Source organism: Symsagittifera roscoffensis, chromosome 7 (genome assembly GCF_963678635.1).
Source record: "Symsagittifera roscoffensis chromosome 7, txSymRosc1.1, whole genome shotgun sequence".
Lineage (NCBI taxonomy): Eukaryota > Metazoa > Xenacoelomorpha > Acoela > Convolutidae > Symsagittifera > Symsagittifera roscoffensis.
This window is the reverse complement of record NC_087068.1, coordinates 50,719,765-50,743,204: the sequence shown is the minus strand read 5'-3', so window position 1 is coordinate 50,743,204 and position 23,440 is coordinate 50,719,765. Positions and strand designations below refer to the sequence as shown.

Genomic DNA, 23,440 nt, shown 5'->3' with positions numbered 1-23,440 from the left:
TCTGAGCTCTCCCAAAACCCCATTTTGACTAAATTTTCTGTGCCGCAGGCATCTTTTATTTAACGGTGCTCCGGATTATATCACGAATGCATTTGAGCTTTAAAAAAAATTAAAGTTGTACTATTCGACATTTTGGCCCATCAATTGTATTTTCTTTGCTCACCAATTATGAGGCAAATAAACAGATATATTTAAAGCCGAAACCATTTAAGCCGAAGAAAACTCAAATAAAAAAAACGCAAAAAAAACAGCAAAAAAAAAAAAAAAGAAAAAATTAAGAGATGTTTTGAAAGCAACAACAAAAATTTGAATGAACAGGCCATTTAAAACGCAAATATGTTCAAAAAATCAGCTTCCGCGCATTCCATCAGATCAGACATGCCAACTGATTTTGATAAACAAGTTGTTCACCTGAAAAAAAAGTAAATATTCCGATTTGATAACGTTTGCTAATCGCAAGCGTAATGACACAATCAATAAGTTCTTTGTTAATTCCGCTGAGATTTCTGACAACTAAATTCCCTCTTCAAATCAAAACTTACGCCATTCACGTTTTTTCACGCATTTGCATTGGAGACTGAAATTTGCCTTACCGCAAATATCCAAACCTCGAAAAATCAAATTTCAGTGAGATTAACTTTAAGACTTTTTCCATTAAAAAACGACCTAAATCTGAGATTAATCACTTCGTTCGTTAACACTTGATACTTAAAAATAGCTTTTTTGTAAATTAAATTCTACCAACTTCGAACCTAATTGATGCGTAACTAAACAAGCAATATTGCGTTTTTGGAGATAATGACGCATATATAAGCAACCCCCTCAATACAAGTAAACGCAATTTCCCGGGTAAGAAGCATGGATTACAATGCAAGATATTATTCTAGTTTTTCAAATCAAAAACAATTTAACTTTGATTAAAAGCATAGTTTAAATGGTTGCAATCAACAGCTACAGCCTGTTCTAATAGACAACATTCATCGACACAACTTGGCCAACCCAAAATAAAATCTCCAGAGACGAAGTCCTTGGTGAAATAAATTCGAAATAATAATTCGGACAATTGGTCGATCAGGGACTGGAGAATGAATCGTCTGTCACGCTGTCGAATATATCGACCAGACTTCGACTGTCGCTGCTGTCAGATTCGTCATCGTACTCAGAATCTACATCCCATCCTAGAAAAACAAAATGGGTTATTTTGAAAAACATGCAGCTTTGAGCTTTGATACCACGAGTGTCGCGCGAACTCCGCAAATTATATTTCAAAGCAAACTAATAGCAGATTCAGCTGTTTCTTTATTTTTAGATTGAAGAGTCAAAGGTGAGTTATGAAAAAAAATCTTGTTTTGACTCAAGAAACAATGCTAAATCAATTTTTAGTTCGTTTCGTTTCACAAACCGAATATCGCAGCTGCCACGAAGAAGTCCTCGGGGTTCATATCTAACAGACCTCGGATCAAGTCACCCCCGGTTCGAGACTCCCTCTCGCCTAGAGCGTCCAGGACACGATTGGCTCCCATGAACCTGCGTTCGCCAGATGAACTTATCTGGACTCTAAAAAAAGCATTTCTACCTTGATTTTAAGACTCAATATCGACAATGCTGAAAGCCAGAATATGGACATTTAAGCACATAACTTCATTTCGCTTTCAGTGTGCGTTAACATGTGGATAATCATTTTGAGTATAAATTTCATATTAGGCTATGAAGTAGTTTTAATTTTTATGCTTAACAGCTCGCCACAGCTCACTGTTTGAAGCTTCCTGTCTGTGGCACTATTACTGATCAATCACTACTAATATAAAACAAAAATAAGAACTAATATCATACGTATTTAAACTGTTCTTTAGAGATATCAGTGCTCACCTTGGATTGACTTTGGGGACCAGTTCGCCCTTGGAGTTGGCATGCTTGTAGAAACAGTGCACTCCGAAGGGACAAGTGCCGTTGCCTTTGTCGAAATACTTGCAATCCTTCGTGCTGAACAAACACAACATTTCTCATCATATCAAAAAGACATCAAAAAATCATTTGTTTCTCTCTTTTAATGATTTATCCATATTACAAATGGCTTTTGAAAGATGTAAGAAACGATTTATAAAAAAAATTAGAAACATAACAGTTGATTTCCTATCAAGAATACAGCATGTCTCATCTCATCTAAAGAACACATCAAAAAAAGTATTTTTATTTCTTATTTTAATGATTTAGCCACATTATAATTTACTCTTGAAATAGATAAGGAACCAACTATATGTTGTGAAAACAGAAAAAAAACTGCTGCTTTTCTATGTGAAGGCTTCAGAAAGAACTACATTTTTCGGCGGAATCGCAAAAACTGAACATCGAAAAAAAGAGATTGGAAATTTATCCTCCGAATCCAGATCTAAATTGAAGAGGTTTTTTATGATATACCCAGTAGCGTATTTAGGGGGGACGCTCCCTCATCAGGGATTCGACCCCCTGCCGACCCAAAGGGCCCCCCTTTGTACTCTTTTGAGATATCTATTTTTGATGAGGTACCCTAAAATTTTTCTAATGGCGCCTTCTGCGCCAATAAATACTAATTTTTGAGAGGGGAGCGCGCGCCGAAAAAATGCGCTTTTTGACCTGTTTTTTCAAAAAGTTGCCTACAACGCAGCAAGTTTGGTCAAAACGGGGTATTTATTGTGATTTGGGAGAGCTCAGTAAAATCAATTTGGTCGACCTAAAAAAAAAGTCGACAAAATTTTTTTTTAAATCCGCCCTCCCCCTCCTCGAGAAAATCCTGGATCCGCCCCTGGATATACCACTCGAGCCCATCTGACATTGATTTGTGACTGATTTTGCGTGAAAAAAAACACAACCTTTGACTTACGACTTACCCCTGATTGTGTTCGGAACAAAAATTAGGAATATTAGAAAAAAGGATCAGTCTGCTTTTTGATAAGTTGGCTGACTTCTCGCAATGTTAGTTTTTCTTTTGAAATATCTAAAAGCAAAGGTTCGAAAAAACCCTATTTCTGATATAGATATCTTTGGTCACTGCATTGGGGCAGGAAATTGAGTTAATGATTTTCCTATTGTATCATGAATTGGCTCCAAGCGTAAATTTCTAAGTGTCAAATGATTAGACCTTGACCTACGCTTTTAAAGTACCACGCAAACAAATGTGAATCTAATCATCAAACCGGGTGCACCCTCTTTTCAAATGTTTTTTTTACCCGGTCCGAGGAGGATACGAGGAAATATTAATGTGTACTGTGTACCTAAGAGTGGCTTTGTAGGTTTCGAGTAGCTTGTCTTTTTCCTCCTTCTCATCCACCCACATTTTGCTGGGAATCACCAGGTGTGACACTACACGACACTCGGGACAGGACCTAATAAATTACTGATCAATCATAATTAATATTAGGAAAATAAAAACAAATCTCATATGCGTTCACAATTGCATTTTTGAGATATCAGTGCTCATCTGAGATTGACTTTGAGGACTTTTAAATGATCATTTTGAATTTCTGTGCTCAAAAAACGTTAAATCAAATATTTGATGAGAAAGGTAAAAAATTGCATATGAAAAATGAACCACAATAATTCAATTGCTCTTTCTAATTAATTTATTCATCCGATATTTTCGCTATCGTTTACACAGCTTACGATAATGCCTTGAAAATCATTTTCAACATCCGTTTTTTGGTTTGATTCTTTTCTAACTATATATCAGTGATTATCTTTCTTGCCAAAAATTGTCAGTTTTTCTTACTGGCGATGGTTTCTTTTATTATCAATATACTGACTTAACCTCTTTTGCCTGTAAAAAACTAGAAAACAAATGGCCTACTACTGACCTTTTGACCTCTTTTTCGAAGTTCTTCTGACATCTCCACTCTCTTAAACACTTGAGACAGAAGACATGAGTGCAGTCAGATAGAATGCCAAACATCCTTTCTCCAATTCGTTCTTTGTCCAGTACCACGTCCATACATATTCCACACACTTTCTTTCTGTTTTCAGACTGCTTCAACGAGATCTCGATGTCTTCTCTGGCAGCCATGAAACACTCCTACACAAATACAGAAACAATTTTAAAATAGCCAACAGATGGTTGGAAAACAGAAGAAAAAACAAAGAAATTTAAAAAATATATATTGAAATTCACGCCCTATATAAGTAACAATCACTTCGCTCTTTTACATTTTAAAATTACCAATCAATCAAAACCTTTTGTCCATACATACATAGAAAAATAGTCAAACAAGATACGCCCGTCGAAAATGCGACAATATTTCCAGTAAAATTTTTGACAACTGAAAAAACTTTATCAATAATTTGCATTCATCCACTCATGTAAAACAAACCGGAAAAAATGATCGACTTTGCAAAAACGTTTTTCAACTTTCAAATAAAAACATCCTTCGTGAACCTTTCTTGATTGAAATTTTTCCATAAAAGAAATCCGCTTAGATAAAACTCGGTCAAAGAGTAATTTTTCTATTCCGCAGAGAAATCACAAAGTCTATCTAAGCCCTTATCGGAATAGAAATCAATCACGTTTTTTGCGCCATCTCTGCTGTCATTTATTGTTATCAGGAAAAAATGGTTCCTTAGTTAGAAACTGAGATAGTCTTTAATTCGCCATTGCAGATGAAACAATCTACAACCGCACAAGCGCTCTACCAAGTAGATCAATCTAGCTTTAAAAAGTTCAGCTTTGAAAGAAAAAAAGCAAAATCAGAACGTTGAAACGGACAAAAAACAGAAATAAACATGAGGATAACTTTATGTTATAACACAGAGCCGAAACTGAGCTTCGCGCCACTTGCGATACAAATATGCATGATTATGATTAAAATCAAATGAAAAGATAAACAAAAAATTGAAAAAAAACCTTTGTCAAAAAAATCGTTTGTATCATACAAACTTATAAAGTCGCATAAGCCAAAAATATCCAGATTAAACAGCTGCACTATTGGAAACTTTACGAAAAGCTTTCAAAATGTTAAAAACAAAGCCGAACCGAACTTATAAAATCTATTCTGTGTGTCTTAGGCCGGTAAGAATAAGCAGATGGACAAAATCCTAAATTAGCCTAAAATTTCAGTTTGCAAAAAAAACAGGTGCCGACAGGAATCCAACTACCGGGCTTTGTCGTCTCAAGCATGGATGCTAGAGCAACTTGAAAAAAAGTTGAACCTCCAACATAGGTGATGCGGAGCTTCGCATCACTTGCAATACCACAAAAAAGCATATCCGGAGGAAAGCATACAAATTATTGTTCCCTCGAACAACCCATAATTAGGTGAGTAAGCCGATAAAATAAAAACCGAAATCATTCAGGCCGATAATTTTTTTTTAAGCGAAGTCCTTTTTTAATTAAAACAAGAAAAATATACGAAGTCAAGGCTAGTATAATAACAAATAGCAGGAGTAAATGAAAACATAAAAAAAAACAACTACAAAGAAGACTGCGAAAAAAAAATGTGGCAACTAAGCCGACAAAACATAAGCAGACAATTTGCAAAAAACATGCAGACAAAAAATAAGCAGAGTTTGAACCGGAGAAGTTCCCGTTTTTAATTCCCCTTTAAAAAAACAGGTCCTGGTCAGATGCGAAATCATGATCTTTGCCGTTCCAGGCGTAATCGTTGCCTCCAGACTAAGTGTGCCGAAGACTCTTCAGATATTGAACTCATTATGAACCAAGATACCAAGTGATTCGGTTAAACAAGTTTTGGACCCGAAAAAAGTCTATATTTTGATTTGATAACGCTTGCTCAAGCGTAAAAAAACGGGTCACCGGCACAAATAGGCTGACACAAATAAACAGACGGAAGATAGTCCACGAAAGCTCAAAAACTCCAGTTTGCAAAAAAAAACAGTCACGGTCGAATTAAAACCACAACAAGCCTTGGCCGTTTCGAGCAGACGAGTTACCTCTAGGCTAGATGCACCAGATCGTTGATTGATTTTGAGTTTATAATAAGGCAAGCAGATGAATGAGTCTAGGATCCAGGAAATGAGTCCCTTGAAGAAAGTTATTTACAAAAAAAAGTCGAGCAACCGAATGCAATACTTTGCTTATCGCTAGGGCAAAAACTGCAGAGCGCAAGTTTCATCGTCCTGTGACCAAAATTATTTACGGAAAAAAGTCTAGTACTCGATTGCAATACTCTTGTTATCATAAGGGTAAAACTGTGGAGCGCAAGAAAGTTGCCCTTTGTTTATATCGGTGGATTGAACTTCAACACAGACAATTCTTGAGCAGGCATACGTTGAAAAAATGTTTTCGTGAAGTTTTTAGTCTTCTTCACAACGTTTAGAAAAAGTTAGTTTGCTTATCCAACCTCTCAAAATGAGGACGTTAAGCCGATGTAATTTAAACCGAAACAATTTAGGCCGAATAAAGAGAAAAAAATTGATATACTGAAATTGGAGTTGGTAAATTTACATCCAGCCAAAAACTATTTCGAATCGAACGGGCACTTAAAATGCAGACTTGCCCAAAAAAAATCAGTCATCCTGAGAACAAATTTATTTACGGGAGAAAAGCCTAGTACCCGGTTGCAACACCTTTGCTTATAGCAAAGTTAAACAAATCAGGTAAACAAGTCCAACTGCGAAAAAAATTGAGCATAGCCAACATAATCAAATGGTATGACATTTCCTAAAAAAACGTTTTTTGATCCTTAAACAACAATTCCACGCTATTTTTTGGGTATAAAATAGAAACACAGGGCTCACCATTTCGTGTTTACTTCTTTGCTCTTTATCGTTTGGTTCTAAACAGTATGCGGCACAAATTGGACACTGGTCCAAGTGAGGAAACGAACACAAGTCCCCCAGTTGACAGGATCCGATTACATACATAGGACATACCTCTGGAATTTGCATAGCCTGAGGATTGATTTGATTGCCATAAATTTCATTTAATTGTGTTGGTGGTAAACTTAAACTACTACAAGCTTGGTAAGAATAATCTTGCAAGGGATATACTAAGGAGAATCCGGTTACTGATTCTGGATCTACTAAATGCGTTCTGGCTACGTCTGAGTAAGAGCCAAAACTGTTAGCTTGAGTATGTGTATTTGAATCAGTCGGACTGACGTATGGATTCGTAGGAACGAAAACTGGTGCTTCAGCCCAGCTCGTATCTAAAACTCTTGGTCCTTTAGAGCCGGTCGGAGAACTGATGCAATTTGTATTCGAATCGTAATCTAACAAAGTTGCCGCGTTCGTAGAAAGCCGCGTAGTAGCTAAGTGTTCACTAATCCTGTCAATTGGCCTATTAATATGTTCCATACTGTTGAGGTGATGGGTGGATGGTTCCGAATTTTGATTGCAAGGTGTTGAACCAGTTTCTGTTACACTTGTAGTTTTTGAATCGACTTGTAAACGAGATGCTTTCACGTGATCAAACCTAAATAAAGCTCAATGCATAAAATACAACTTAAATATTCACAGTCCCCGCCCCGCAGAAAGAATTATCTTTCGAACCCTTTTTCTATACGACGTCTAGCATTAAGAATTTCTTTTCTCCTTATCACTTGGCATCTTATTAGTTTCATAATGAGTACTCTTTAAGCAAAGAAAACAGGGTCGTTAAAAATTTACCTGCATTTTTCGCCATATCTGCAGAAGCCCCGGAAAAAATAGTTGCATACATTGTGGAACTTTGAAGTGGCTCGATCATGAGAGAAAAAACAGGCTTCTCCGTACATGCATACACCATCGGCATTGTACCTATTAAAAAAAGTCTGGTTTAAATGATGTTCATGAGTTAGAATTTCTACATGTTAAAACATATACCTGCACAAAACCATCTTAGCGACAGATGGTGGAATAGCATCTCCACTCATTATTTCTGAAAAGACTACCATATTCGAGCCAAATAAACTTTTTAACTCCCATTTCAATAAAATTAAACAAAAAGATGCAAAACGATAGCTAATAACAAGATACAAGTATGTCATGCAAAATCAGTATATAATTAGTAGCAAAAAGTTCGGACAGACAGAATTAATTAAAATGAGCAATCAGTGCTTTTCGACGCTTTTTTGCATGCAAAATTTGAAGCCGGACAACCTTGAACTTTTTGTAAGACAAATTCGAAAAGCAAGGTTGTCGATTATCCGATGATTATCCTAGCCTAATTTTTAAAAACTGCGATCAACATCCAGATTTGCTATAAAATAGTTGGCAAATTTAGTTTAAGAATCGAAATCTGGAGTTATTTTGAACAAAAAAAAACTGATTAGGCCGTTCCAAAAAAAAAACGGAAATAAGAAAATCGTCAAATCATTCAAAATTCAGAAAATTTTTTTTGCCACTTTTGCAAAAATTTTCCTATTATAAGGTTTACTATTCGCCGCTTCTGATGCAGTTGCCCGCCGTGGTTATAAGTTTTGAGCGATACTCGGCTTTAAAAACTTTCGACGTTATGTTTATTTCAGTTTTTATTTCCGCTGATGTCTAGGCAGTTGCTCTTTTTAATTAATTCTGTCTGTCCGAACTTTTTGCAACTCTCTATAACTTTCATTTACAGTATAGTATATAATCATATGATAACAATAATTACTCGCAATTCAAAAGACATTTTATTGTTTCGATGATGTTTTTCCATAGCTTGTGCCAGTCGGTCATATTTGGAAGTTTGACCTTGATTTTGGGAAAAGTAAATTTTGAAAAATTCGAATTGACCACTTCATGCTCAAATTTTTCGCAACAACTGAAAACCAGAAGTGAATTAGATCAGAAGAGAAAAATCAGAAGTGCGGGAAAATCGATAAAAATCAGTCTAGAGTAAAATTGCTGTTCGCAATTTCACTGCAATCAACAACTCGAGTAGAGCTGTATTGTTCCTGATAGAGAGCAACGCGTGTGCCAGTCGGTCATGTTTGGAGGTTTGACCTTGAGTAATGCGAACGTGATTTTGGGGACAAATTGAATTTTTCAAAAATTCGAATTGAACATGTCTTGCTCAACTATCTCGCGATAACTGAAAATGTCAGAAGTATAGGATCAGAACGACCGAACTACAATCGCGAAAAAGTAGCTGAAAAGGCAGCGGGAAATTGCTATTCGCAATTTCCAATACTTAATTGGAACGAGAGTAGAGCTGTCTTAGTCCTGGCAGGAGACAGAAAGTAATGGCGAGTGAAAGGAGAACGAAATTCGATTGGCCAGAGTTAACCTTCGGTGGAAAGATGGACAACTGAAGTCTCCCAATGGTTCAAACCAAAAATTTAATTCTTGAGCTAAAAAAAACTGATTCGTTACAAATTTCTTGAATTAAACTTAATTACCCATCAATTCTAGAGTTGCTTTATAGCTTAGTTACTCAATTCTCGAGTGTGCTGGTATGTGAGTACCCAATTTAGTTTTCTTGAGTGTTTTTTATTATTGTTACTTTGAGGTGAGGAGAGTTTTAGGTTGATCCATCTGAAATGGATCAAAGTTCCACTCTCTAATAAAAAGTAACTGTACGGACTGTTCCGACCCTGTTTTTAACGGCGTTCGCGTATTTTGGGTATTTTGAGACCTAAGTATGGGGACGTTCTTATTTTCTAGAAAGGGCGGGGGGGGGGGGTATTTTTGTAATGGGCTTTATGCCGTAACGAGGGTTTTAGTCTCATGTCGCAAGTGAACCGAATTGGCTCCGACCGTTCGAGGTAGAAAAACACAAGAGATAGTGTCCCTGACTCTTAAGCCAATGGTTATAGGGCCTATTTTTCTTCAACCTTATATGTGACTTAAGTAGGCGCAACAATTTTTCGCAACAATTGAAAACCAGAAGTTATTTAGATCAGAAGAGAAAAATCAGAAGTGCGGGAAAATTGATGAAAATCAGCCTACAGTAAAAAAAAAGCTGTTCGCAATTTCACTGCAATCAACAACTCGAGTAGAGCTGTCTTGTTCCTGAATTAGAGCAGCGCGAAGTCTTACGAGAGTATCATCGTTAAGCGAGAGAATTTCTTGATTGGGCAGGCACACAAGTGAAGCTGCCCAATGGTTCAGAAAACTAAACTTATTGATTTAGAACAACTTATTACAAAAACTCCTAGACTTGCTTTACTTATATTATTTATCTAATTCAAGAGTCGCGTCACTATGTGAGTACTTAATTTACTTTCTCGAGTACATATTATATCATTATGTTGAGATAAGGCGAATTATAGGTTGATCCATCTGGGATGGATCAAAAGTCCACTGTCTAATAAAAACTAATGATATACTAAAGCTTTCGAACTGGTTTTTAGTGGCGTCCGCGTGTTTTAGGTATTTAGAGACCTAGCCATGGGGGCGTTTTTATTTCTAGAGTGGGGGGAGGTATTTTGGTAGTGGCCATCATGTAGTTTTCATGTAGTTTCATGTCTTCCGCGACCGAATTGTCTCCGCCTGAATGAGCTTAAAAAACACAAGAGATAGTATCCCTGACCCTTGAGCCAAATGTTCTAGGGACCTAGCCATGGGGGGCATTAGAGACCTAGCCATGCGGGCGTTCTTATTTCTAGAGTGCGGGGGAACTTTGATAGTGGCCTCGATGTAGTCTTCATGTAGTCTCATGTCTTCCGCGAACCGAATTGGCTCCGCCTGAATGAGGTTAAAAAACCACAAGAGATAGTGTCTCTGACCCTTGAGCCAATTGTCTTGGGGCTTGTTTTTCTTAGCATCATATGTGACTTAAGTAGACAACTGTTACAGGTTGACAAAGACAGATTTTCCATAAAAAGAAGAATGTCTTCGGCGAACCGAATTGTAGTCTCATGTCTTCCGCGAACCGAATTGGCCCCGCCTGAATGAGGTTAAAAAACATAAGAGATAGTGTCTCTGACCCTCGAGCCAATTGTTCTAGGACTTGTTTTTCTTAGCATCATATGTGACTTAGCATCAAAGTCACAGCATCTTAGTATCAAAGTCACATTTTCTTAGCATCAAAGTCACATATGATACTAAGAAAAACAAGTCCTAGAACAATTGGCTTGAGGGTCAGAGACACTATCTCTTATGTTTTTTTAACCTCATTCAGGCGGGGCCAATTCGGTTCGCGGAAGACATGAGACTACAATTCGGTTCGCCGAAGACATTCTTCTTTTTATGGAAAATCTGTCTGTTTTATGGAAAAACTGTCTGTTGTAAAAGTAGACAACTGTTACAGGTTGACAAAGACAGAGTTTCCATAAAAATCGATAAATAGGTCATTCTTAAATTAAATTTTCATTGTTTCATAAAGAAGATTGCAGTTGATTTTTCCATTTGCGTTTTCAGATCTGTTCCAAAGTACAACTGGTTTTCTGAAAAAAAATTTTAATTAAAAAAGAACTGTTGAATTTTTCTAGAAAATATAACTTTTTGGTTCTTTTGCTCTCATCAATTTTGGTCTTCTCGGAGCAATTTTTGATAGAGAGTTCAAAACGTTTTAGCATCTTCGTGTGCCGTCGCAAGTTTTGCACACAGAGGCGAAGCGAATCTCCGCATATCACTTGCAATACCACTGTGCCAGTTGGTCATACCCTGAAGTTTTATCTTAATTTTTGGGTGAAATGGTAATTGCGAAAAACTCTAATTGACTATGTCATGCTCAAGTTTATTGCGAAAACTGAAATGAAAAGTCAAAAAATCAGAAAAAAACGAGTTCTTAATTTTGGAAAAATGGACAAGAAATTCAGTCTAGAGACAAATTATTGTCCGCAATTTGAACATTCAACAAAAAATCGAGTAGCGCTGTATTGTTCTCGATATTGAACATCGAGAGTGGATACGTGATTTTTACTATTGGATCAAATAGCAACTTGACTGGGAAGGTCGACCAATCAAGCAACCTAATGGTCCAATTTGATAAAACTACTTGAGTTAAATACAACTAATTAATTCCGTAAACTTCTAGAGTTACCGTAGTTATATTACTTTACTGATTCCAGAGTTGTAGTCAAAACGTGAGTGTTCAATTCCTTTGCTACAGTTTTTTTCCTGAGTTTTTTTCTTTTAGTCTGATCTATCTAAAATGGATCAAAGGTCTACTGATAAAAAAAAATAGTAGTTACTTGAGTACCCAACCCTGTTTTTAACGGTGTTTGCCTGTTTTACGTAATCAGAGACCGAGCCATGGGAACAAGCTTACTTCTCGAGTGGGGGAGGGGTTTTTTGGTAGTAGCCTTTAAGTTGTAACGCAACCTCGAAGTCCCATGTCTTAAGCGAACAGAATTGACTACGAGAGAATAAGGTGCAAAAACACAAGAGGTAGTTTCTCTGACTCCTGAGCCAATGGTACTAGGGCTTTTTTTCTCTCAAGCTCTTTTCTGACAAAAGCAGGCGACTGTTACATACTGTTTTTATGACGCGCGTGGGTCTCAAAAAACATTATGTAACAGTGTTTCAAGCTAGCAGACATTCGAAGTATAAATATAAGAATTTTAAAATGTTATTTTGAACGTTTTCACATAGTTTGTGCATTATCGGAAATAAAATTTACAAAACAATCAAAGATCTGAAAAAGTTGCAAATATGTCTAAAAATGCTCTAAATTTTTTTGACCTTTGAAAATGAAACATCTGTAGTTACAAAAAATTACATAATCATTAATAGCATTTTCCAGTATATATATCTGAGATTTTTAATTTTTTTTCTTTGATTAATTTAAATTTTCAATTTGGGAATATCTTTGAATCTGACATGTCAGTTTTTTGAAATTTAGCAATGTTATACATGGTGTTTTAATCTAAGTGTGAATTACCGGCTCCAGATATCATCGCGTCTGCTGATTTTTGACCTTTCCCTCAAATATGCCAAGACTGTAGTGTCAGTAGTTTCTGAGTGTTGGCCGTTTGGTCTATAAGCTCTGATTTCAGCTCAGCTTTACCGCCTACCTTCTTATTACATTCTAACAAGTGTTATCCTACTGGGGAGTCCTCTTTGCGGTGTTTAACGATCACCGTGGCTAAATATCGGACCGTCTGGCCGACATAAGTGGATAAGAACCAGTACCTGTAAGCTTATGCAACAGTTTGGACCTAAGTTCACGAGCAAAGGAAGTTTTGAGGGATGGCAAGCATGTTTTTAATTTTCTTTTGAAAAAATTATTTGTGCCCGGATGTTTGCCAAACCTTTGCAGCTAACAGTTGAGTTAGATTGCCTCGATATTGCATTATAAAAAAGGAAGTGAATCTTTCAACCATTTATATTCTCTCGGTTCTGATGCCGTCACCTCTAAATTTTTCTCTCCCTAAATAATCATATTAAGATTTTCAAACACTACCCTGTCCGACCAATTTTTTTGGATATCTTTTTTCAAACCCTTGTTTCAGATTTTTCTCCAATACCCGGTCAAAACTTTCCCATGTTGAGGTACTTCTGATAACCATACTGACCGTCACTTCCAGTACGTTATTTTGTATTGCAAGGGTGCGCAGCCTCTAAAACTCAGAATGGTGACGGTATCAGTGGGTTTTTGATACCACCCCCATGTCACCTCTTTTCCTGAGTCCACATTAACATTTAAATCCAAAAAGGCCAAATTACCGCTACTATCGAGTTTTTCAATAGTGACTTGAATGTTTGGATGCTACATATTGGCAGCCTCGAGGACTACCCCAGGAACGCCTTTGACAGTTCTATTTATGTGGTCCACATATCTTAAAAGTTTCTCAACACCATTCCCAGTCCGATCTGCTTCTTGTTGTTTTTTACAGGTCATGCAATAGCATACTGTTTCAGGGATGTTTGCGTATTTGGATTCTGATATGCTACCACACCCTAATATGAACCAATTCAATCAAGCTCCGCTTTTCCCCCCCTTAGTTTCTACCCCGATATGTCACCTTTTTCTGACCTCCAGGGCAGACGTCCTTGCTATCCTCATTAAGCACAATCACTTTTGGTACTTCTTTCATTAATGCAGGCTCGTGTTCTTTGAGCCACCAATTGGTCAGATTATTGCCAGGGACGCGCCCATTGCTAAACCGTTTTTTTGAACATACCACAAACCATTGTTTTTGATGTGTACTTTACTCACTGCCAATTTTAGTAGTTTTTTCACCGTTTTGCGAGATCTTTCCTGAGGATTGATTTGCTCATATAATCTCCTCATAGCTATTTCAAGAGCTTCCTGGAGCGGGACATTAGTTTAAAATTGCTTCAAATCAAGAGATTTTATACTCTCAACAGAGTCCAATCCTGTTTTCTCCAAGATTTCTCTGGCCATTTGAGTGTTTGTTTCTATGTTTGTCCCCTCAATTTTATCAAAGTATTTTGAGAACGTTTTCCTAAGGAAGCCATATGAGCTACTAGGTAAAGAAAGGACGGGAGGAAGTGGTGTACCTGTTTGTGCACTTTTGCTTATCGATACAGCCTAGCCGGCTGCGACCTGGTTGATCTTAACCTAGTATACAGTGCTTCGCTAATCTCGTCTTTCTTTTTCATGGCGAATGCTTCTTTGCTTATGTCTTCTTCAATTTTTATGATCTCGCTGTCAGTCAGATTCTTCTTCTCACTAGATCGTTCTGCCCGTAATATATCTTTCAAGTTTTTCTCATATGTCTTCCTTTTCTTTATACAAAAACCCACCCACTTATCATACGGCCGGAGCCCAGTTCAAATACTTTCTGGCTTTTTCAAAACCTTTGCCAGACGGTGTCTGTTTCACATTCTTAGAAATCTCCTTGCAGCGGTTTCAATCTCACACAACTTTTTTTCGGGTCTTCTATTTACCTTCAGTTCAGACAAAAATCTATCAATATCCACAAGGAAATGAATTCCATTGCGTTTGTCTCGTACCGGATGTTTTGGCCCAAAATTTAAGACTTTCCGCACCCACTGCGGCAAAATCACCTCATCTAGGAACCTGACTCACCCATCATCGACCCATAATTATGATAGTAAGCAGCAGATAACCCGAAACGAGACTTCTCACCTAGTTTGAAGCAAAACTTGAGCAATTTTTTAGATATTGCGCTCAAAATTTTGCTACATGTTCCATGGCATTTCAGCATGGTATTATACAGCATGATATTTCAAGGTCGACAAAAATTTTTGAGGTCTAGACATTTGAAAAATATCTCGCTTGAGTTGAGCACGGTCGAGCGTTTTTTGAGCTTGAGACTGCATAAAACTATCTTGCTTGGGTCGAGTACGTTCAAGCAAATTTTTCGAGTTGTATCAAGTACTTTAACTGCTTGTCACTGTCATATTACTTTTTCCGGGCCTTCTGATCGTTTTCATTGATTTTTTAAGATTTTAACTGCTAAAATCTTGCTGGAAAACCGTTCAAACCGTTCAAGGCTTGAGCGGTTTTTGAGCGGAATCTCGACTCGGGAAAAATAAGCCGAAACCATTTAGGCCGAAAACTGTTTAAAATAAGCTACGATGAAAATTGCATACAGCAACAAACAAAAAATGTGGCAACTAAGCAGACAAATAGTAACCAGCCAATGTTCTTAAAACGGGAAATTAGCCGTTTAAAAAAGTTGTTCTCCTCATATTCAAAAGCAGGACCTTTAAAGTCCCAGGCGTTTTCGATATCTTCAGATTACGTGTCCCACAGACGCTAATAAACTTGAATTCATTATACCCAAAAGACCAAGGGATTATGGTAAACAAGTTGTTAACCCGAAAAGTCCTTATTCCGATTTGATAACAGTTGCTAATCGCAAGCAGAATTTAAGCTGATCTGGGGACCAACCTTTAGAATATTGCTTTGTGGTCTGGTAAAAAAGTCACTCTGGCAAAAGCTATTAACGTATTGCTGACAATAACACATAAAAAAAATCCCTTTTTATTAATAAAAACTATTTTTTACTGGCTTTTCAATGATCAATTAGTTAATTTCCTACCAGTCGAAGCTTTTCCTTTTTTGTTTTTTTTTTGCAAATTGACAAGAAAAATGAAAGAAAGTTTGGCAAAAAAGTAGATTTCATACGTTTTCGCAATTATGCGCATCCTCAAGACTTTTACAATATACTAAATTAAACGACGATAAAAACATCAATTTTCCAAAGGTTGTTTTTGGTCAGTTTCTACGCATTAATTTAAAAAAAGAATGAAAATTTCTGTGTTTTTAATTGAAAACACCGCTCTAGATCCGCATGAAGCTATGGTATCTCTTGACGCGAAAATTTTTTCTACCCAAATGTTTTCTTGAAGGAACCGATTGAAATAGCCTTACAGAAGCTGTACAGCCACGAGTCTTCCTGAAATACAGAGATCTACAATGAAAAGTTTTTTTGATATAGCGGTCACCATTTTATATTACCAGTGTAATGATCCATGTTATGTTCAAATTGATGGTCTAGCAGTGTACGCTTCCTTTGCACTAATTTTTGCAAATATACGGCTGAAAAAATATGAGTTTGTTTTGAAACTTGTCAATTAAGAAAATATTAAGTATTATAATTATATGATTTTACTGCACAAAAATTGGGTTTAAAAGTTTACTGATTTATCGCCTCCATGATTCAACCAGCATTAGCTCTCTGGATTGACAGGCTCGAACGTTGCTTCAAATTTCTGAAGGAGTCGGCGTCACCTGTTGCTGTCTACATGCGAGAATTGAGCTCCACAAAAGGTTAAAGAAGTCTTACCTATGGATTCAAGGGTGTCGATAGCAACCGGTTTGAAATGCCTTGACAATGGTAGGTCAGAGTAAAACCTTCTTTTTATAGTTTCCGTCTCTGAAGCAGGATTGGAGCCTGGTAAAACTCCTGACCGCACATTAGGAATGGTTTACCTGCTGATGCACCTGGCGACCAACTCTCCATGGTATCAGCGTCAGTCCGTCAGGGCCCCTAACATCTTTGCGGAACAAACTACTGGCTAAAACGTCGAAGGAGTTCGCACAGTTTTTAGGGCTTAAGCTACAGTATCTTAAGCTATAGTTTTTCAGAACGTTGCAACTGTGTTGTTTGGTGAATCGTTGTTTAATTTTGGGACATATCAGTGCTCGAAAACAGTCTTCGCTGGCAACGTAGTCAGGCATTTCATTTAAGCTGAGTTCTTGTAGAACACCAAGGCGAAGAGCTAAAATGATTCGGAAATCGTCAACTGAGAGTCCGAGGCCCAGTAGTCGAGTCTGTAAAATTTCATCCAGTCACTGGCTCCAATGACACGAGAACCGTTGAGTCGGGCTGTCTCTTGTAGGGTGATTGAAGACTCAAGCAAATTTGTGAACCGGTGTTGAAAAAGCGGACGCAACCACGCTTTCTGGTGACAAATCAGGGTCTGACTGGAGAAATCCTCGCCGCTTAGCGCTTTTGAGTGTCTCGTCACCTCGGTGAAAGACAAGTGTTTGGTGTTGTCACTGTAAATTCGTGTTGTCACTGTAAATTCTAATTTTCAGAGTGGCGGTGGCAACAAAAGACAAAATGAACGCGCTGGATGGAAAACTAGATGCCTGTAAGACTCCGAAACCACCTTCTTTAGTTGGTTGGCAGAGATATCTGCATTTCAGTTCCAGAACAGGAAGTACCGGCCGGAGCGGTGGTGCAGCCAATGGAGAACAGTTTGTGCCTATGTTGCAACAGGAAATTAACATACAGATCGAGGTGGTTGAGTGCGAGAGATGCTGAAACTGGTACCACCTTAATGTGGAAAAATATCCGATGATGTAAACGCAACAACAACCGAGATAGTATGGTATTTTCAATCCTGCTGCCGCGCTAAGAAAAATGCAAAAAGTTTTCAGCAGGTAAAATTGTTCCTCAGGTATGTGGATTACATTATTTGAACAGTCAAAGATGGGTCAACTCAGGTTCTTGATGCCCCAAATCTCTTCGCTCAATTTTAGAAGTTAAAAACCTTTTAATCTAAATGAATAGTTTTAGAACTCAACTACGATTGACTAATTTTTAAAAATGAGAGTATAGAGCCAAAATTTTTTATAAAACCTTGTCTTTTGTAAGTTGATGTTTTTTGTCATTTGGATCAGTATATTGTAAAAAATCTTGACCATGCAAATAATTAGGAAAAACGTTGAAAGTAACATTTTATCAAAATTTTCTTGTAGATTGAAGTACGTTCATCTCAAAAGTACGAATTGAGTTAAAGACTTTTTATTTAGTGTGCTGGAAGTTTCTGGGTCAAAATTTTGAGATAAAAAACGAACAAAATTTCGCGAATAAATTTTTTGATTGAAATCCCTGCTTCTAAACTCATCATATATAGTGTTTTGTTACTGAAGTCTTTTTGAGCTGGTAGTAGGTTTACTTACATTTTCCAGAGAAGTCAGACTAGTTTGCCATCACGTAAAAATTTTGACCAGTAGAGTTTTGTCTTGCATTTGGTGATCAGATGAGAAGTCACAAATTTCAGTTTTTTTGTCAAAACATATCTGAATTGCCAGCATAATTGTTTTGCAATCAATTTTATCAGACTGGTTGTAATACTACTCATATTAAACACGTGCTAGCTAAAATGGTTCGTAACTATTCCGTTGATTAAAACTTTTTTTTATTGTTACCGGTTTCTTTATCGATTTTTAAGTTTTGATTTCGCGTGCCACAATTCTTAAAACATTTTCACTGAAAAGTACGGAACTGATCTGTAGTTACTGCTCAGTATTAAACTCGTAATGTTTCATCTTTTTTATGGTCAATTTTTATAACACTGCTTTTTCCACGTTGCATATTTTTGAATGTTTTTTGCTGAGTACGATCAATTTAGTTTTGTTTATTTTGAGTTTAAAAACGCATCTTTAAAAATATAGAGAATGTTTTGACAAGATCCGCATAAAAACTGTTAAGTTTTTTAACAAAGTTATCATCGCAGAAAAGTAGTTTGTCGTTGGCATTTTATACCTTTTTAACTTTTCCTCTTTATGTTCCTTTAAGTCATTTGGGATTCAGTTGAGAATAAAAATTTTTAATGTTTTTTAAGATACACCTTGATATACTAAAGTCCAATTCGTCATCATTTTTTAATGTTATTCATTGCCTATTGCCTCAAAATAATAATGATTTCTTATTACTGTTTAAGATAATACCACTTTTTCAAGTTAGCCTTAAAATGTTCAGGAATAAAAGAATTGAACGCTTTTGATAGATCTAATAGTGATACAGTGGGGTACTTTTCACCCAACATTTTGCTGTAACATTCGAAACAAAAAATAATTGCGTCCATTTTTGAAATCGAGGTTCTGAATCCATAATGGTTGTTACTGAACAAATTGTTAGACAATAGATATTCATTGATTTGCTCATATAAAAAAGAGTGCGCTTGTAAGAAAGATTGGTCTACCAAACTTTGCTTTTCCTGGGACAATATTTTGTAGCTTATGATAACAAGAGCTTTTCTTAGACTAGTTAAGAATGGTTTTTTTAAATTGTTTCATAAAAAGGAAAATGGATTTTTGGGTATACACTTCATTGCATCCATCTTTCATAACCCATGCTGTCCAGATGGCTTATATGTATAAAGATTTTTAAGTTCACTTTTCCACCCCACTTCACTAAAAAAGGAAAAATCAAAACTTTTTGTGTGCTAGTGTTACAGCTGGTTAAGTAAACAAAGTTGCTGATATTTTTGTAAAGAAAGATCTAACTTTGAAAACTTTTCAATTCAGGCGTTATGCCATTTTAGAAAAAATTGGAGTACTGTTTCCCCAAAACAATTGCTGCGGAGTGAGATTGGATTGTGAGAGTTGATTGCTCCAATTTTTTTGATGAAATAGCTTCGACTTGAAGTTGTTTTGTTTTAGGTTGATTTATGGTTTATCGGTACAAATACAGACCAATTTTGATGGTGCTTGTTTTTTCCAGGCAACTTAAAATTTTGAAAATTAAACTATTGAACATTTTTTTAGGGTTATTTTGCCTGTAGAAAGGATCCTATTGAGAAAATTTTTTTGGGCAGTCTTAAAATTTTTTCCAAATTTTTCGATTTATTGTAGATTGTGAGCTAGAACGGCAAAGTTTTATTGAAATTTTCATGTCAGCTATCAAATTTCTAGCTATATGACGTGTTTTGAAACAGTTGTTGTTCAACTATTGTTTTGAAACTGTTGTGGCCTCAAGCCGTTTGGATTTCAGGTCAAAAATTAAATCGATAAATTGATAACTTTTATGCATTATTGTGAATTTATTGCAATAAGAATTTTTTTGAATTTTTGAAATGAAGGGTCATAAAGTTCTCCTCTGTGATACACCTTGATGACTGTTATTGTTTCAAAATAATAATGATTGGAGCAAGTTTTTCAACTTTTGCGCTCGAAGATTGGACGAAAAAAGGCAATCCGAATTTGCCGGTAAGCGTTATCTGCAATAATGGAGTGATTTTACTCCCGAATTATGGAACGAGACTGAAAACCGTAAGGAACAATGTGAAGACTTTTAGTTATAACGAGTCTAGTCATCAACTGGCACGACGCTATAATCAGTATTATAATAAGCATCCCAATGATCCCAGAGCCCCTTTTAATGCATCGCAGTTAGTTAGTATCAGTGATCAAATCCTTTGCTAAGGTTACTGGTGTTTTCTCTTGTCTAGATCAAGCGCAATTAGGTTGTACAAAGTTTTGCTAAAGACAGATTTTTTGTGATACAAGTGGTAGCGGGCATCACATCAAATTTAAATTAACCAAACAAAGTGCTGCTTGAACGGTAAAATCATAACTACCCGCATCCAGTTTCAAGCATTAATAATCGATTATATTACTAAAATTGAGAAACAATCAATTTTAATCGATTAATAATCGATTTTAATCTTTCTTTTCAAAATTAAATTATAATCAATATAATCCATTATAATTGATTATAATCGATTATTCATTCTTATATTTGTTTGATACAAATATAATCAATTATAATCGATTATAATACAAAATTTTTATTTCAATTCTAATTCATGAGTTTTGCAAAAAAAATCCATTATAATCGATCATAGTTGATTATAATCCCTTTTGCTTGTCCATTTTGTCTTCGAAGTTGCATCTAAGCTGCTTATATTTTATGCTTTTTGTAGACTATATTTTTTATGAAAAATGAGAAAAATATGTTTAAGTTTTTCCAATCAATTCAAATTTATAAGGTTTTTTGTTTTTCCTCATTAGAGTTGTTTTGTGATGCATAGCTTAAACTTTTTAAGCTTTTTCAACCATCAAAGGATCAGCAAATTGATTTAGTTTCATGATTGGTTCGAAAGATTTACTTTTCATCTACCGCGGGAACCATTCCACTAATATGAAAGGATCTCTATGCAACTTTTGTTTCGTGGTTAAACTTTGTGTTCAGATGAACCAAAGTTTTCAAGAGATCTCTCTCCTAGAGACTTTCTTATTGACACAAAAATAATAACCCATAAGATACAATTCGAACGTAGTTTTGAAATGGCAAAATTTTGGCAAAGGCAAATAAGAGATTATGATTTTAAGGGTTTTTTGTAAGAACTATAATCATTTATAATCGATTATACGAGATTATAATCTCTTGGAAAATATCACGATTATTATCAATTATAAATTCTTTTAACACCTAATTTTGGTAATTATAATGAATTATAATTGTCAAAAAATTATCATAATGATACGTTATAATCGGTTACTTTCGCCTAAACTTGGATGCGGGTACATTATGAAACCTTCTTAATCAAAACAACAGCTGCAACAAAAGCTTAAATGGAGAAACAGCCATCTCAAAAGCAAAGAGCAGCGTGGCGAAAGACAGAACAAAATAACAGTAAGTAAAACATTTCACTCTGCTTAAGATTTTGGCTTTGTCTTCCAGGCTTTGATCAGGTTGAAATTTTTACTCCTTCAAAACTTTAATCTAAACTTCAGCCCATTCAATCCTCATCTGCTGGATATCAATTAAATGGCAGAAAACTTCAAAACAAGTGAAAATCCTTTTCTTTCGAAAGAAAGGGCGTTTATCTGTGTAGCTTTTATTGTAATGATTATCTGCATCTGGAAACTACCTATAAAAGCTTAAAAGTTGCTGCGGAAATCGGAAATAGAGATCTCGGGTCAAATGCAAATGCATCTGAAGAACACATGTGTTTGCATCAACGAAAGAGACAACTTTATAAAAAGTTGGACGTTGATGAATGTAAGTGACGAAACTACTATAAAAAGTCTGGAAAAAAACACACGTCTGACAGCATAATAAGGAGACTAACGACTCTATTTGATAAAAAATGCGGAAAAACTACAAAAAATACGTGTGAGACGTTCGAAAAAAATACGCTGAAGCACTCAGTGTGAAACTTGCCAACGAAAAATCAACTCTTCAGAGAGCGCTAAAAAGAAAACGCTGAAAGATGGTATTACCTAAAGTTTTTGCATACAAGGGATCATAAGAGATCCAAAAATCAGTTATGAAATGAGAGTAGTAAGGGAAGCTGCAGAAAGAAAACGACAGATTATTTTTCATCGATATCCTACAAATAAGTGTAAGAAGTCTTGTAAATTTACAACGAGAAATGAAATTTGCAAATGCTATAGCAGCAATGAATTACGGTATCAGCTGTTTATGCGGAATTGGCTCAACAGAAAAATTGAAGCATTGGAATGGCTTTCTACTGTAGCTCGGTTCTGACGAAAAATGAACTAAAGCTGGCGGCCAGACAGACGGTTTTTTAACCCTGTCAAAACGAGGGTCCCAATCGGACTGTTCGCTGGGCTGTTAAATTTCTTGTCCACTTTTTTAATTTTATAGCAGATGACGTATTACTGATAGATTTTGCGAGTTTTCATCATAGCTTGGTCACAGATGGAATTGAGACATGATTCTTTATACTATTTCTCTTGTTCAATTTTGGACACCATGAGTGCTCATTAATTCCCACATTCTTACCAAAATAGTCCATAACAGTCCATTCGGTAGTCCACACTAAGAATTCATAAACCCCGTTCAGTCCGGGGGTGCCGAGGGCTTGCGCAGCAGTTCTTCCAAAATCACTGCCAGCTGCAATGACTCGAAGATGACTACTTCTACGTCTTCCCAGTCATATATCTAGGAGTACCTACCGTTTGCTCGAAAACTAAGTAATTTTCCCTTGCCGTCCCTTGCTGTGTCCGACTTGGATCACATGGGTGGCCTCGCTGGCAGCTCTCTGGGCATTAAGAAAGTGAGTAGTTCAGTCAGAGGACACCGTATGGCTTGGAAAGAAAAGCGTGCCATGGAGGTTTAATTGAGGAAACTAGTGCCAGGAACGAACTAACGAAGAAGCAAATATGGCACGTTGATGATCTCTTGGATGATCTCTGTGCATATTCTTTTCTTAATAAAATCGTTCCTGGCACGATATTTCTCAGGTAAATCTCCATGGCACGCTTTTTATTCCAAGCCATGATGTGTCCTCTGACTGAACTACTCACTTTCATAAGTCCGAAGAGCAGTGTTGTGAACCCTGTGATCGAAGTCGTGCACCGATATCTAACTGTACTCGACCTAATCCATTCACTTTATTACGCTCCAAGTATGACTTGGAAGGTTTGTAATCTTCCAGTCCGCTAATCCCACATTGACTAAGGACTTCC

At 36.3% G+C, this 23,440-nt stretch overlaps 1 protein-coding gene across 1 annotated transcript in view; it reads right to left on the bottom strand.

Annotated features, from left to right (window-relative positions):
- Window positions 1-743: 743 nt before the first annotated feature.
- The window catches only part of LOC134851354 (uncharacterized), a 280,704-nt gene continuing 258,007 nt past the window's right edge, over window positions 744-23,440 (bottom strand). The window contains exons 2-9 of the mRNA XM_063867399.1: window positions 7,789-7,845; window positions 7,594-7,722; window positions 6,724-7,399; window positions 3,831-4,045; window positions 3,252-3,362; window positions 1,870-1,983; window positions 1,403-1,557; window positions 744-1,178 (exon numbers count right to left, since the gene is read on the bottom strand). Of these exons, the coding sequence (XP_063723469.1) occupies window positions 1,072-1,178; window positions 1,403-1,557; window positions 1,870-1,983; window positions 3,252-3,362; window positions 3,831-4,045; window positions 6,724-7,399; window positions 7,594-7,722; window positions 7,789-7,838 (1,557 nt within the window). The 5' untranslated portion in view covers window positions 7,839-7,845 and the 3' untranslated portion in view covers window positions 744-1,071. The remainder of the gene's footprint in view (window positions 1,179-1,402; window positions 1,558-1,869; window positions 1,984-3,251; window positions 3,363-3,830; window positions 4,046-6,723; window positions 7,400-7,593; window positions 7,723-7,788; window positions 7,846-23,440) is intronic.